Genomic DNA, 16793 nt, shown 5'->3' on the forward strand with positions numbered 1-16793 from the left:
GGGGGCTTCTTCTCATGAGCTGAACCCCCTGCGCATTCAGGAACCCTGATAAAACCAGGTCCCTGACTGCATGGGGAGTTCTACTCTCATTCAAGTGAGCATGAGAATTAGCCCTCTTCAGATGTTGCCCCTCAACCTGGCAAGGTCAGGAACAGGGCTGGTGGGGCTTGGGACATTGAGGGCGGGGCCCTGTACCCCTTACATGTGTTTACATACCCTGGTCAGGGATAACACCTGAATGCTGGCAAATGGCAAAAACAAGGATATCAAGCCTGAGGTGGGGTGCATTCTGGTGGGATGGGCTGTGTATGATGTGGTGAGTCACAAGTTGTGCAGAGACCTGAGTTATAAAGGAGGATGTACCTTTAACTGTTGTACCCTTATTCATTCAGAAAATGGGATTTCTGCAGGTGTCACCATGCAGTAGTGAGAAGAAAGGCTACATTTATCTCTTAAAAGTGGATCCTCCTTTGCAATCTGGTGTTACTATGAGAAATAGGTGTGTGTGTTTAATATATTACATATATCCAGTAGTAAATCTCTCTCTTATTTTTACTTACCTTCTTCATCCCCTTTTAGTTTCCCTCCTAGCACCTGCTGTTTTAAAAGTACAATCATGGCTATAAAAAAGGGATGAGTTTAGAGTCACTTTATCTCTCTGGCTTTTGAATTTAACTGTGTGACTTTTAACTGACCTCTGACCTCACAGGTCAGCAGTTAAGCTGTCCATTCTCTCACTTTCCTTTTATGGCTACAGGATGAAAGAACATGTCAGATGTGAGTTGTTTACTCCTATCTTCGCTTGGTCATCTCAGGCAATTCCCTTATGGCTAAAATAAAATCTGTGGAAGAATAATATACAGGGTGTGGATTTATCCAGGACTGTCATTTTTTAATAGTCTGTCCTAGATTCATAAGTGACTAGCACAAATCTCTTCCGTATTTGGTCATGCTGGGCTTCTATTGCAGAAGATCATACTTAGGTGGCTCATATAATTATTTCCAGTGCAATCCTTCTTTAATTTATGGATATAAATTAGGGCATATTCATACATGCATAACTGCAATATCATTGATTTACATATGCATATTCATTACAATGATTCTTTGACATATAGAACATATGAAACTGCCTTATACTGATTCAGGTTATTGGTCTATCTAACTCTGTACTGTCAACTTCAGTTGGCAATGGCTTCTCAGGGTCTCAGACAAGAGTATTTCCCAGTCCTGCTCAGAGATCTTTTTTCAACAGATGCCAGGGACTGAAACATGATGCATTATGCATACAGAAAGGTATATGCTTTCCCACTGAACTATAGCCCTTCCTGCAACTCTAGTGAAGGTGAGAGGCCTAAACCACTATGGCACACTGAGGTAAATTTTCATATCACCCAAAATCTCCCCAGACGCATTGGCCCTATTCAGACATCACGCTGAGCCATGATAGTTAGGAGTTTTGAGCTAACCATGTTAGCTTAGTGTGATGTGTGAGCAGGCATCTGTCCCAGCCATGGTGGTTTATTAACCACAGACTAACCATGTTCACTAACCACTTGCTGCAAGATGGTTGGTGGGCTCTACCATGGCTTAGCATGATGTCTAAACAGCCTCTGTGGTTAACTGACAGCTGCCATAGAGCTCCACGGCAAGAGTGGCCAAAGCAAGAGTGGCCACGGAGCACCAAAATGGTCAACAGCATCAAGCACCAAAATGGCCGACAGTGCAAAGGCCACTGGGATGCATGGCTGCCCATCCACAGGACTGCGGATTCCTGCAAGAGAGAGAGGGTGGTTAGAGAATGGTTAATCTAACTATGTTGCAGAACGTGGTTACCTGCATGTGTGGCAGTGGTTAGTGGTAACCATCATGCACTATGGTTGGTCTAACCACCCTTCCCCAATGTGTGTCTGAACAGGGCCAATGCTTTGCACAGGTGCTTTGCAAGACTTGCATCTCAGGACTTGTTTCCCCCTGACCACTGTATTATGATAGATGAATTTATCCCCCATCTTTCTAACAGAAAGGTAGCCATTAACATATCACAAAGAAATTCATTTTTGTAGGCCTTTTCTATACATCAAGACATGAGTTTGACAGTAGTAGCAGTAGTATCAGCTAGTAGTAGTATCAGAAGCAATTGTCAGCAGCACAACTAACACTGTGTGTGTGTGTGTATTTCAGAAGTGTAGAATAGGGCAGGTTAGAATTTAAATAAATAAGACAGCCCCCCCATATCTATCTATCTATCTATCTATCTATCTATCTATCTATCTATCGCTATACACACACACACACACACACACACACACACATTGAGGGTGGGGCTGGAGTTGTTTATTTAAATTCTAGCCTGCTCTATTTTACACTTATGAAAAAATTTAACAATACTTGTATTGCAGGCACATGATGCGTAATCTCAGCAGATCTGGCCTTGTAAGCTGCCTGGATGGAGACTGCCTGGTATAAGCAAGCTGCTCCAAGGGCCAGACTTGATGTGGCTCTAAATGCGTGGCTGCTGCCAAAAAGGACAGCTACATGCCTAGTTCCTCCCTAGCCCTCCATAATGTGTAGTATTACTTGTGTCTGGACATTATACTGTTCCTCTCCCCACCCTCCACTCCATTCATTGGCTGCCGTGGGGTGGGCAAGAAATGTGCAATGCCAGGTCACTGTTAAATCCTTCAAGCAAGAGTCCACAACAAAATGCTGCAAGCAAAATGCTGCCTCACACAACCCCTCAATTCTCTGCTTCTCTCTTCCCTTCCCCTGTATGTCATTCCTTTTCTGGTTCTATCTTCCTCACTCCCTGCTGTGTTACCCATTTTATACGTTTCCTTTTTTCTTCTCTTGGTTCTGTTGGTTGTCCTGCTGTTTCCACCGCCTTCTGCTCCCGCCTACTCTTCTTTCATTTGTTTATTCCTTCCTCCATCTTTTCCTGCTTCCTCCTCATAGCTGCATCAGCTCCCACCCCTTCCTCGCTCATTTGCTTTCCGTTCCTCCCAGTCTCTTGCTCTGGTTTCTGCTTTCATCATCCCTCTTGCATCTTCCTTTAAGGTGCCTATTCTCCAATCCCCTCCATCTCATGTCTGTTCAATCATCTCTTTTCTTCCCCCACATCCTGTCATTACTTCTCCTACTTCTTGCTTTCTCCTCCCACCACACGCAGCTCAGAGCCTGTACAGTGACTTCTGGAAGCCTGTTACATGGGTCCAGCTTCCAATGCCATTTTACAGCCTGGGTGAGTCATTGTTGTGTTTCAGCTTTTTTTTGGGGGGGGGATTTGTCCTTCGAAGGCCCCCTTCCTTTTTGTGGGGGCAAGTATTTCTGCATTCTTCAGGTTTTACCCAAGCTGGCAGAGACCTCCCTCTTCCGTGTCAGTGGAGTTGTTTTGGCTGCAAAACCATTGGCACGCCCCACCTAACTTGGGTATTAGAGGGAATGATTAGACTAGACAGTAAAGAGGGAAAGGGGAGCTAGATGCATAGCATCATAACCTCCTTGGAAGAAAAACAAGCTGCAAGTGGAGTAAATATATCAAGTAACCTGTTGTCCCCTGGGGTCAGGGGAGAAGATCTGGTTTCCTGGGCTCTCACATCCATCTACTTACCAGATGAGTGGCAGGTTTTCACTAGCAGAAGGCTTTGTTAAGCCTGCCCAGTCAGCTCTACGCACGGCTCCCCTGATCGGGCACCGTTGACCCACCTGAGGATAAAAACTTCCAGATTAATGCCAAGCCTTTGCAGTAGTTGTCTGTGTGGGGTTGTACTCTCTAGTCTTCCTCCCTCCTGACCTGTTTCTTTCTAAATAATTTCTTGGTTCATGCCTATTCTTTGGTTCCTTAGATTGGCTGTGCTGCTGCAATCCCGATTACTCCCAGCTCTGGCTTTACCTTTACAGTTGTCCCCATTATCAGGCTGCTCTCCTAGCTCCTGGCCCTGTCTTTTCATTAACGTCACCTTTGTTTGCCTTTTTTAGCTCTCCTTTTCCTTACATGGCTAAAGCCCTTTGCTTTGTAGGCCTTTTTTACCATTAGAAGTTGGCTTCAGCAAGGACTTATTTTCAGGCAATTTACACCTCCCAGCCAGGATATATGTTAAGCAGGAAGATCAAAGAAGAAGACTTCAGGGGACATTAGGGCCCAAATCAGATGATGCCATGAGCCACACTTTTTCATGGAAGCAAAGAAACAGTTCTCTGAAGTAGAATGAGTACAGTCAGCAGGGAAATGTTGCTGTGTCAGAGAAATATTCTCCAAAGTCCAGTGGTCCCTTGTCTGTGGGCCATGACTTTCCTTGAACTATTTGAGAAATATAGCTGAGCATGAAAGAATATCCAAATAAACATGCTCTTTGGTTATGCAAAATGGACCTCTTATGTCTGGCACTTGCTAATTGACAACAAAGTCCATATTAATGGAGCTTAATGCTTGGAGACTGTTCATACCCACCTCTTGAGGTGGGACTGAAATGAATAGTTTTTTCTGTCTTGAATTTGGCTGTGGTGGGTAAAACCTAGTTTTGAGTTGGGAGAGGATAGGTTTCTATGGGTTTTCTGGCTGACAGAAGCATCTCCTAGGAAAAGGGCGCAGGACTGAAGAACCTTTGGATTAATACTGTGTGTATGTCTGCTTGTTTGCCATCTCCTCAATTTGTACATTTGTAAATCATTTATAACAAAAGTTACCATAGTCTCCAGTACTCTTTCCTTGCAAAGAAAGTGACCATATAAAACTTATGCTTTCTATAGCTAAGAGAAGTGGGAAGGTGAATTAATTCCTTGTGTAACACAATGACAAAAGTTTTCCCAGTTGGAACATTTAATTTTTAATAGAAGAAATGAAGTGACTAGTTTTATAAATAATTTATTTCTTAATATGTTAGCCATTACGTAGCATCGTATACAGGAAAAGATATCATTACACCCACCATATTTGTTCATAGCTATTCAGAGGGGAATCACAAAACATAAAAAGTGCTGACAAAACAAATCTTTGGTAGATAAGTCTAGTTAAAAACGCAAGTTGTACATTAATAGTAGATAGATTCTAATTTTTCCCTTTTCTATAAAATTAGGCAGGACATTTTAGAAATATTACTACATGAAGTATAACTGTCACCACCCTAACATTAAATACCTGCCTTTTTCTTTTGCATTAGAACAATGTTCTCCTCAAGGAATGAATAAATGTTCATTTGGTGTATTTGGATTAGCTTTTGACCGTTGGGAATAAATGATAGAAAGGAGAGTCCCAGCACAACAAGGATGGTTTGTTTGGTACCTCATTAAAATTATTTTAACCAGCCAAGGCACACCAAAGACAGATCTAACAGGAGGTGGCATCAGCACATTGAACTACTTCATCAGTTCTTTACATGTTAAGTAGTTTTTTCATTGAAAATATTAGAATCTCACATATCATATTTTTCCATGCATAAAGTTTCCAGTCCTTATATCTAAAGTCTTGAAAATGACTGCCGTTTATTCAGACCACACTTTTCTACCATAATACAGTGACTTTGCAGTTATTGCACAGTTTGGTCCCCCAAGGATTGCATCCTTAGTTCCTAAGCACAAAGATTTCGATCTATGTCCCCTTGAATTCAGCAGGACTTACTTCCAAGTAGACCTGTGTATGGTAGTGCTGCATGTTGTCTTAAGGCATCAAACAATCAATGGATTCTCAAGCAAGTTAGATGTTGCAGCTTGTCTAAGGGTCTGGCAAGAATGGAGTTATTGAAGGCCTCTTCAGATGACCTAGCTCTACCAGGGTTCTGTTGTGTGGTCACTATGCAACAGAGGAAAATTAGTTGTCCAGATCCATAGGAGGTGCATAAAAATCCAGTGATAGCTATTGTTTTTTCTCATTTAACTCTAACAATTTTTGTTCCTTCTAGAAATAATTTACAACATACCCATTTCAAAACATTTAAAATTGATTTAAAAAGCTCAGATGTAAAGGACGTCAATATAATTACCATAGCATTTTTATTTCATTAATCTCACCACAGCCCTGTGATATAGTTTAGAGTGAGAAAAGTAATTTGCTCAAGATCAAATTTGACTTAATAGCTACTGAGCTGAAGTTTGAAATTGAGCCTTTGTTCCAAGGTCAGCAATCTCACCACTGTCCAAAAGCCTCAAAGCATTTATTGGTCTGTTTCCTTGGAGCCCCCCTACAAAGCAGAATTTCAGCCAACAGGCTTGAATTTCAGTTTAACAAAAGCAAGTGGAAAGCCGATTGATTGAATGAAAGTGCTACTGATGTCAAAATAGCTATCTATAGCCAAATATGGAGCCAGGGATTTCTCCTGTCCTTCCTCAAAGCTCATGCTACAGTCAGTAGTGATAGGCATTTTAAATGCATTTGGGATACCAGTATTATTGGGATACCAGCCTATATATTTGACGTAGTGTTGGGTATTTGTGACTGCTAGTTTATTGTTTTTAATTTGAGTGAGACTATTGGTATTCATATTAACATCTTTTATAGTTTGGATATATGTGTTTTCCTTTAACTTCTTTTGTTCTGGGGGATTTTAAACTATTCACTAATATCTTGCCAATTAATAATTTAACACTGCATGCATGATTCAGCTACAGCAAACTCAAAATGGTGATCTCAATGTAAATCTGAATAAACAGAGCTGAATACAATGGCCCACAACACTGCTGATCTCTTAACGGTGATTAAGAAACTGGGAGCAGACCGTAACACTTGCACACTCCCTCTTCTGTCTAGCATGATCACCATCCCTAGTTTTGCATTACATTTACGCTAATTATAACCACCATGCTAACCAGGGTTTTCATCCTAGCCAGAGTTTGAATATGGTTTGTAAATCCTGGTTAGGAGAGAACCTAGTTAGCATTAGTGCAGATGTACTGCTGAATTATAGTTAAAACTGACAAGGCAGCAGAACTTGCACCAGAGAAGGAAGGAATGAAGGGGAGTGCACATGAGCCCTTGACCTACTCTCCATGGTTAAGAGCAGCAGCATTTATGTCTGCTCCAGGCCAGTATGCCTCTTATACCAGTACCAGATACACTACTGCAAACATATTCAACAGAAACCACAGCTCCATTTTTATTTCTCTGTAGCATAGCCTTCAATACAATTGGGGGATTTAACAAGGAAATAGTCAAGACAATATGTATTTGTTGGAAAATTATTAGGACTGGGGCTTAAAATAAAAAAACATACCTGATTGAAATTTGAAATGTTTTGCATTATAACCTACTGGTTTTCCTCCCAATAAGTCTTTAATCTTTACAAACCTTCATAAAGGTGAGCAAATTAATAAAATAAACCTAGAAATAAAACAAAAATGCCTGACTGCAGCCACATTTATCATCAGTAGTTTCTAGAACAATTTGCAGTGTGCGAAGTGCTCTATAATTACATTGAGGTATACATGGAGAATATAGGACAACAACACAGGCAGTAACCTAGGAATTGCAGGAGCCAGTGAAAGGAGTTTGACAGCTTAGAATATCAGTAATTCTGAAACTGTGTATTGGGGGACACACAAGTGTGCCATGAGAATTAAAGTGATTACATTCTTAAAGGTTTGTGAGCCCAAAGTGCCCATGTATAGATGAGGCTACTTGTTATCTCTCTGCATGATTCCCTCTTTCAGCCTTACCTGCTTCCAAACAGCTTCCTCTTCTAAGAGCAGGTTATTCTGTTGTGTCTATGCTGTAGGTGTGATTGGATAATTCAATCAATCCTTCTCAAAGCGAGCACAGAGCAAAACTGCCCATTGCATCTCTGTGTGAGCACAGTTTAACTGAAAGCCAACGAGGGCGCCAGCCAGATCAGTCACTCATACAGAAAGTCAAATGGGGTAGGATTCTCCATAAGTAGGTAATTCTTAAGCTTACTCTTGAAAAGTAAACCTTTTGGGAGGGTAAACTAAAAGTCATGTTAATCACATGGTTAATGTGTACTCCTTTTTTTCTTTTTTACTCAATAGCTGTCACGGGCCTGCAGCATGAGGGGAGGGGCTTTAATTCTTTGCCCCTGCTGCACTCCCAGTGCAGATTGAAGATCCCACCGCAGTTTGCCCTTGGAATAAATTTGCCTTTGGTGAAAATGGGAGCCTCCTTTTTGAAAGGTGCCCCATCCCCCCACACCACAGTTCCAGTCTAGCCAGGGTCCCCAACACTGCTATTTCATAAATAAAACACAAGCAATCACATACCTAGTTTGCCCCTGCATTGTATGTCCAATTTTAATCCATAAAAAAAGATTGCCTCTGCTAAAAGTTTGCCTTCAATGAATATCAATCCCGAGAAGTAGGTGGTATATGTGATCCTATTTTCATTTCATTGTAGATACATGCACATAGAAACTTGCTGGTTTATAAAATGTCAAAAACAATGGAACAATTGTCTTTCAATTAAACTGCTTTGTATAAGAAACACTTCACTGGTAATTTGATTAGTTCCTCCTTGTTAAATTCAGATGGTGTAGACTTTTTGTTTTTAATTACGCTTTAAAATTGAGAATCTTATCCAAATGTATATATCCAATTTAAATATTTGCCTCTTCTGAAAAATAATCAAATTTGAATTCACACCTTTTAAGATGCACATCTTCAAATAATGAAAAAAGCAACTCCAATTCAATTTACTTCTTTCAGCAATTTTGAATAAAACTGAAGCAGGCATCTCTGCCTACTCATGTATTTTCATTATGCAAATATATGAGATATTTTTCGGTTGGATTTTATCTAGTTCTACTTCTGACATATGCTGCAATCAGAAAAAAACTAGGGAATAAGATGCAGACATCCTAGCAATGCAGGTAATACATAACTGACTTGTTTGGTGAAGGGAAAGAAAATGGGCTGCTAGCAGTGTCAGCCTTAGATATTTTTGCACCTGAAGCAAAAAGTTTTTAAAAAATGACAACCTCTGCTCCAGATCTCATTTTTTTCAAAAGGTATAGGCAGACAAAGACTGAAGGCAAGAAAATGGTGCCCTCTATGGAATCTCCTGGTAGAAACAATACTTCTAAATTGCTTCAGGGGGAGGCTTTTTAAACAATTTCAATTGAAGATGTGTTGGGTTTTCCACCCACTAGGGCCCAGTTTATAAATTACTGACTAGTGGAAGAGTCGGCACATATAGCCCTTCCTTCCACCATATGCCTCCCAAAGTGTGTGACGTGATGACTTCACTTATACAGCTGTATATACAGCAGCCCAATTCATGTGTTTCTTCCTCCATAGGAAAGCGTGGAGGAGATCACACAAAGCACTCATGTCATACATTACAGGAGGTGTGGGAGGGTCAAGGACCCACTCCACCACAGGATGGGGACTCACCAGCACAAGAATTTTATGAATTGGGTCTAAAAGTTATATGGTTGTTCAACTCAGTAGCTTTCACCTGTGTGTCATGGTAAAGGCAATGACACATTGCCATGTCAAAGATCCTTGACCTTGAAATCAAAGCACTTTGTGGCCAGTTAAATTGTTGGAATCCTGATTAATTTCCAGAGAGTGAATATTCTTGTTTTAATTACTGAAAATTACCATCTTCAAAGAAATATTTTACACAAAACACACTGAATAAAAGAGCAAATCAATCAATACTGTACATAGGCAAACAACCCACAACTTATATAAAGGGGAACTATCAAATTACTAACAGGACTACAGCCCTGACTGGTGACTTGTCATGGAGAGGATGTCTCTGACCAGCACTCTGGGATGTTGCTGCTTGTGTTGAGAGAAGGGACCTCAGAGTCTTCAATGAGAGTCAATTCTTCCATGCTTTCCAAACTTGGACTTTGCTGGAACAGCCCTAGTATTCTTCCCCGCGGAGTCACCCCTGTCTGCTGCAGGCCTTGCTCCCCAAGCACTTTGACAAGGAAGTTGATGTACCTCATGGCTAAGCGAAGGGTCTCATTCTTGCTGAGCTTTTTGTCTGGAGGATGGGTGGGTATAAGCTTTCTCAGCTTGGCAAATGCACTGTTGACGTTCTGTTGTCTCCACCTCTCCCTGCTGTTGGTGAAGATCTTTCTGGTCATACTTAAGATGGGCAGAACTGGAGGAGGAGGAGGACAGGAGGGGGAGAAAATTATAAAGCACATAATGAAAGGGCCAATTGAACTGTAAGTATGGAACAGAAACATTCAGCCTGGATATTTGTGTTTATAGTCCCCAATGCTGAAGTTTTTGAAAAAAGACTCTTAATAGCAGGGCCACCAACAGGAGATTCCAGGCCTGATACAAAATTTTGAGCCAGCACACCCATGTTGACCTTATGCATGCACACAGTCAGAACCTAAGCAAGTGGTGCCACTACAACCACCCCACAATTTTTAAACAACTCACCCAGAGACACAGGTCTTATCAAGTGGGTCCACTTAGTTTCCTACATAACCCCCAAACACACTTCCAGACCTGGTCAGAAGCAATTACATCTGCCTAGGGGTCATCATCTTCGAAAAAATAACAAATGGCTAGGTCATACATTCATGTACGTCACTTGATTTTTCTTCACTTGACTGCTTGATGACTACAGTTGCTGACTACCAGCTGAACAAGTGAACAGTTACTGAAAAGCTTTGTGTCTGGGGTAATGTGAAAAATGTGAGGTGCCCCAAAGCCTTTGGGAAGTAGTAAATCACTGAACATATCCCAAGTTATGAGGACCATGCCCTGCAGTAACAAACTCCATGGCGGAGAAATCAAAAGACCTTTGAAACTAGCATCTACATATCCATTTTACCCAGTGCAGGTTTGGAGACTCCTCGTTTACTGAAACCAGGGATTTTATAGAAGTAAAACAGACAAATAAGATGGCTTAATTCTAAAGTGCAAATACAAACCCCTGCTTCTCTATTTTGCTTATGCTTCATTATATGCTCCGGAAATGCTCCAGTAAACAAAAGGTCACTGGGCACCCATTAACAGATCACTTCAGTATGGGCAGCATTATTTGTGGAAGGACAGCCAGAGCTGTCCTTCTTCCTTTCTTTTGCTCTCTTCTTTTGTCAACACAAGCCCTGTGAGCAAACAGTGGGCTTTGTAAGTTCCTCTATTAGATGGCATGTTAAAAAATGTATCCTTGTATCTCTGACATTTGTACAAGATCAGCAAACAGTAGAGCCCTCTCCAACCTGGGAATCCTTTTTAAAAAGCTGGCATCTCCTGTTTTACAGGGTAGAAACATTTATGGTAACCCAACATGCAGTATACACTCCTAGATAGAGATGTGAAGGCCTGGGGGGAACAGGAAACATTTGAGGGGGGGGAGATTTTTTTCCAAAGATAGTTTCTAAAAAATTGAACAGCTTTTACAAAATATTTCCTTTTAAGACAAGGTGTTTATATATTGTTAACAAGCCTTTACTCCCCCCCCGGCCTGAAAAATGATTTCTAAAAACTATGTAATAAGTAGACTTTTATAGAAAGACTAGAGATGTTAAATGTCTGGAGATAATGGAGCCATGGGGAGAGATGTTTATAAATCCTCTCTGCAAGGTTCTCAGCATAGTTATTTCTTCCATTACTTATTAAAATGATTGACCCAGTGTATTGCCAACATTCGCTGGATCATGGAGAAAGCAAGAGAATTCCAGAAAAACGTCTATTTTATTTATTTATTTATTTATTTATTTATTTATTTCTATACCGCCCAATAGCCGAAGCTCTCTATTTCTGCTTCATTGACTACGCTAAAGCCTTTGATTATGTGGATCACAACAAACTCTGGCAAATTCTGAAAGAGATGGGAGTACCAGACCACCTTACCTGTCTCCTGAGAAACCTGTACGAGGGTCAAGAAGCAACAGTAAGAACCAGACATGGAACAACCGATTGGTTCAAAATTGGGAAAGGAGTACAACAAGGCTGCATATTGTCGCCCTGCTTATTTAATTTATATGCAGAGTACATCATGAGAAATGCCAGGTTGGATGAATCACAGGTCAGAATTAAGATTGCCGGGAGAATTATCAACAACCTCAGATACGCAGACGATACCACCCTAATGGCAGAAAGCGTAGAGGATCTAAAGAGCCTCTTGTTGAAGGTAAAAGTGGAGAGTGCAAAAGCTGGTTTGAAACTCAACATTAAAAAAACTAAGATCATGGCATCTGGCCCCATTACTTCCTGGCATATAGAAGGGGAAGAAATGGAAGCAGTGACAGATTTTATTTTCTTGGGCTCCAAGATCACCACAGACGGTGACTGTAGCCATGAAATTAAAAGATGCTTGCTCCTTGGGAGGAAAGCTGTGGCAAACCTAGACAGCATAGTAAGAAGCAGAGACATCACCTTGCCGACAAAGGTCTGTATAATCAAAGCCATGGTTTTCCCAGTAGTAACGTATGGCTGTGAGAGCTGGACTTTAAGGAAGGCTGAGCTCAGAAGAATTGATGCTTTCGAACTGTGGTGCTGGTGAAGACTCTTACGAGTCCCCTGGACTGCAAGGAGGTCAAGTCAGTCAATCCTAAAGGAAATCAACCCTGAGTGCTCATTGGAAGGACATACTGAAGCTGAAGCTCCAATATTTTGGCCACCTAATGCGAAGAGAAAACTCCCTGGAAAAGACCCTGATGCTGGGAAAGATTGAAGGCAAAAGGAGAAGGGGACGGCAGAGGATGAGATGGCTAGATAGCATCACCGATGCAATGAATATGAACTTGAGCACACTCCGGGAGAGAGCGCAGGACAGGAAGGCCTGGTGCTATGGTCCATGGGCTCACGAAGAGTCGGACACGACTGAACGACTGAACAACAACAACAACAATCTTTTACTGATAAACATTTTGGGATACTCCAAGGCATGTTCCGTTTCCCAACATGTGAATAGGGTCACCATATCATAATATGGAAGAAAATATACATTCTTGACAGTTTGGGTTTTGTTCTACAGAGTCCTGTGTTTCTGGACTTGTCTTCCTTTGCCTCCAGTTCCTCCTGCTTCTTCTGCCTTCTAGGATGATTCAGATGTTTCAGGGACTACTTGCTGAAGTTCCCTCTGGTCAGACATAAACTAGGAACCTAAAATATGTGATATATAACTTGGTTTGCCCATAAAATTAATCATGTTTGGTATAGTGAATTCTAAAAGTATAGTTTATTCAGACCGTACTTACAAATTTACTGAGTTCGCTTTTTTAAAGTGTTCAGATATGATAATTTTATGAGCAAACCAGGTTATACATAATATAACTTTAGGAACATAAAGGGTACTTTACGTTCCTAAAGCAGGCTCCCTCAACCTGATGCCCTACAGGTGTTTTGGACTACAGTGGCCAGCATTCCTGACCATTGGCGATCCTGCCTAAGGCTGATAGGAGCTGAAGTCCAAAATATCTCAAGGGCACTAGGTTGGAGAAGGCTGTCCAAAGCAACAAAGTGACTTTAGATCTGTAAAGAGTGCTAAAAAAAAGAAGAAAAAAAAGTATTGCTTAAATCTTCCATTTCCCCCCAAATTTGTTTCCCCGCCCCCAAAATGGGGAAAATGGGGGGGGGTTCCCCATATGGCCTCCAAATTTCTGGAAATTTTACATCTCTACCCCTACATGTGTTTATTCACAAGTTGCACTGTGTTTGATTGGGCTTACCCAAAAATAAGTTTCATAGGATTGCAGCTTTAGTCTATTTGCTTAATTTTAAAATTTATTTCTCCTAGTTTAGACTTCCAAACGCAAACCTCTAAATATTCCAGAATAATGCAATAAATCTTGAGTCACATTCAAGATCCAAAGTGACCCCAGTTCAGATTGCTTGCTTTGGGTCTTGTCTGAAGATGCCTGATGTATGTGACATACTAGTGCTTTATGCTTCTTCCTTTTAAAGGCCAAACATCATGAAAATGTAGGGTTTAGAGTTTGCACAGCAATAATCTGTGTTAAGATGCATGGATGATCCATTCAAAGAAAATGCTTTTGTATTTCAGAATTGAATTGCTCCAGGAGTCATAGACCAGTTCGTATGTAATGATGGCGAATTGTGGGTTAATTAATTAACCCACAATTTGCTAGGGCATGTGCCAGGGGTGGACCACTTCCGATTTCAATATGCCACCTCAGCCCAATCATAGGTTGCTCCATGACGTGCAAACATTTTGGGTTGTCTGTGGATTAAACAACCCAAAGTTAACCTAAGAACTAATCATAGTCACTGCTTGATCATGCGAACCAGCCCATGGCATTTCAAAAACCTGCAAACCCTGTTTGACTAAAGGCAACAGTGGAACAAAGAAGTTCATGTTAGTGAATCACCTTAAACTCTTGTAAATTGACAGCAACGCAGAACAAAATCCAGCCCAACAAGTTATAGTTCTGAACAGTATCTCAAAAACCTCATCATCTCCCACTCAAAACATTTTTTTAAATGCCAAAAGGAACAAAATTAATATAGGTCCTTCTATACAAAAGATTACCAATGGAAGGTGGAATTCTTTTTCAATAGCAAGGGCTCTGGCAACATCTGTATGTGAAAATCTATTCAGGCTGCTTAAGTAGTAGCAACTGTAACAGTTCCTCACACAAAGTCGCATTTCTGCCAGGCATGCCACATTAAATGGCCATTCAAGCAGCAGCAGGCTAGCAAGGAATTTCTGCGTAGTCTGGTGGGAACAAGAAGTTACAAGCAAATACGATTTATTCAGATCTTGAGGATATATAAATAGCTCAATCACTCAATGTCCTGCTCAACATTTTATGACTGCAGCATCTAATGACATACATGTATGAATGAGCCATCACAGATCAGATACCAGAAATAGAACTTCTATGTGGACCCTCCCACCACACACTGCATTTCAATGGAATCAGTTCACACATTTAGCTGCAGTTACTGAAGGTACACTAACCAAGTGTGGATGAATCAAGAGGAATATATGCATGCGTGAACTTGCTTTTACTATTGTCAGTGTTCAGCTTCAATAAGATTTAACAAAAGATTATGGCCCAGATCCAGTTTACAGCTGTAAACAAAAATGGCGTTATATGTGACTAGCAGTTGAAGAGAAGGACTTTCCCAGAAGACAGTTTCCCTGAATAACGAAGATTGTGCAAAATTCGTTATATCAAAAGAGTACAATGAACAGAGGAGTCCATGCAACCATGTAACACACACAAAAATCATTCTATATATTAAGAGTGAACACATTTTCCAAGTGCTGATCCTTATGTAGCCAAAACAGCAACATCTACACACAAGAGATTCTATCGGCAAGCTTAGGTTTTCAGAAGTACAAAGGCGTTCAGGAAAAAATGTAAATAGGAGGGGGGCAAGGGCAAAACAGCCGAGTGAGGGCTGAGTATGCTCAGTAGCCTGCTACAAAACACCAAGATTTTGGTGGTGGGGTGGATGGAAAGCAGTGGGAGCATGCTGCTGGCTGGCTGCCTGGAACTCTGAACAAAAACCCTCCATACTGCCATATTTGTTGCAGGTCCCCACCTGCTCCCTATATTAGTAATATAGGGTGTTCACATGTGGACATCATGAAAGCCTAAATGGCGACTATGATATCTATCGCCCCCTCTATGAATTAGGAGGTTCTCCAATATTAATAAGTACTTATACCCAAGGGGCTGCTCAGGTAGTATCACTGCTACCACCCCCTGTTTGCCATATTCCCCTAAATCCAGACACAGTAAGCAGGGTTGAAGATAAGGCCCTGTGGGGAAGGTCTGTGAAGAAGGAATTTCTAAAATCACACCCACTGAATATTCAAAATGGGGCTTATTTATTCATAGACAAAAAGGCAAGGTTTACAGATGGAAAACATACAGAACTTATGCTCAAGAGAAACAAAAGAAACAAACTGGCTAGGTACACTAATCCTGGGGTGATTTACTATATACGTGTGTGACACTGACAGGCTTAGATTGAATTCACCATCTTCTTTCTCTCAGGTTAGCCTTAACTGACAAGTTCCAACAGCCAGTCCCAACTGCCAGTCAGGCTGTGCTCCTTCACGCTCCCAACCCTGAGTCTTTCAAGGAAGAGGGACCTCCCTCTTAACAGACAGCTCTCTTCAGGCACAGCTACCAAACCTGTCCAAACATTTTGTTACGGGGCAGAACAGGGTAGAAGTGGATCTTGAACAAATATAGAGCCCCCTACCCTTGCAAAAATACATCCAGGATTAGAATAACCCCCTCCACCTCCTACCCAGTCCCGAAATCTCATGTAGCAGAGAATGAAGGTTGCATATCCACGCTACCCTCTAAGGTGGCCATGTATCCTCTTTTACAGAGGACAGTCCTCCATTTGAAGGGCTCTCTAGTTCAATTCCACTTTAAACCTAAAGAGCCATAAGAACAGTTGCCCTTCAATACCTGGACAGGTCACCTGATCACAGCGTTCTCCACTATGCTGAGATGTACTATAATTCTATTCAAATTATAATTATTTCTAAATTAACATCTATACATATAAATTAGCATATGTACATTTTTATGCAAATTTGTGTCCTCCTTTGTCCTCTTTTTCAGTGATGCATTTCTTCTTTTGGGGAAATTCATAAGTGGCCAGCCTACTGCCAGGGAAGCCTAAGAGCAGAAAGGAGTATATAGGCATGGGCGTTAGACAGGCAAAAGGGAAGCAAGTGGCTGGGGAATGCTGGGAGTTATAGGACTTTTGTCTGTCTAAACATCCATAGGACTGCGCACTTAAGCTATGAACAGGATAGCCTCTTTACAACTTAAAAGTTCACAGGGAGAGCAGGAACACTGGAGGATGCTCTTCTTCTACAACTAAGCCCAAATCTCTGCATTTCAGAATTTTTCATGAGTCCCAGCTTGTCTTTTCTATTC

General features: G+C 41.2%; 1 protein-coding gene and 1 long non-coding RNA gene across 2 annotated transcripts in view; one reads left to right on the top strand and one right to left on the bottom strand.

The window, feature by feature from the left end:
- LOC146352739 (uncharacterized) overlaps nucleotides 1–16793 on the top strand; it is a 46542-nt gene that overhangs the window by 11799 nt on the left and 17950 nt on the right. The window lies entirely within an intron of this gene.
- TAL2 (TAL bHLH transcription factor 2) lies at nucleotides 9604–10049 on the bottom strand. The gene has a single exon (XM_084834776.1). The coding sequence runs from the start codon at nucleotides 10038–10040 to the stop codon at nucleotides 9687–9689; it is 354 nt and encodes a 117-aa protein (XP_084690902.1). The 5' UTR covers nucleotides 10041–10049; the 3' UTR covers nucleotides 9604–9686.

The sequence above is a fragment of the Heloderma suspectum genome, chromosome 2 (assembly GCF_057233095.1).
Source record: "Heloderma suspectum isolate Gila_16-S chromosome 2, 16-S_ref, whole genome shotgun sequence".
In the NCBI taxonomy this organism is placed as follows: Eukaryota; Metazoa; Chordata; class Lepidosauria; order Squamata; family Helodermatidae; genus Heloderma; species Heloderma suspectum.

Excerpts from the sequence above, each read along its gene's own strand:
- TAL2 (XM_084834776.1), bottom strand. The coding sequence starts at position 10,040 with ATGACCAGAAAGATCTTCACCAACAGCAGGGAGAGGTGGAGACAACAG.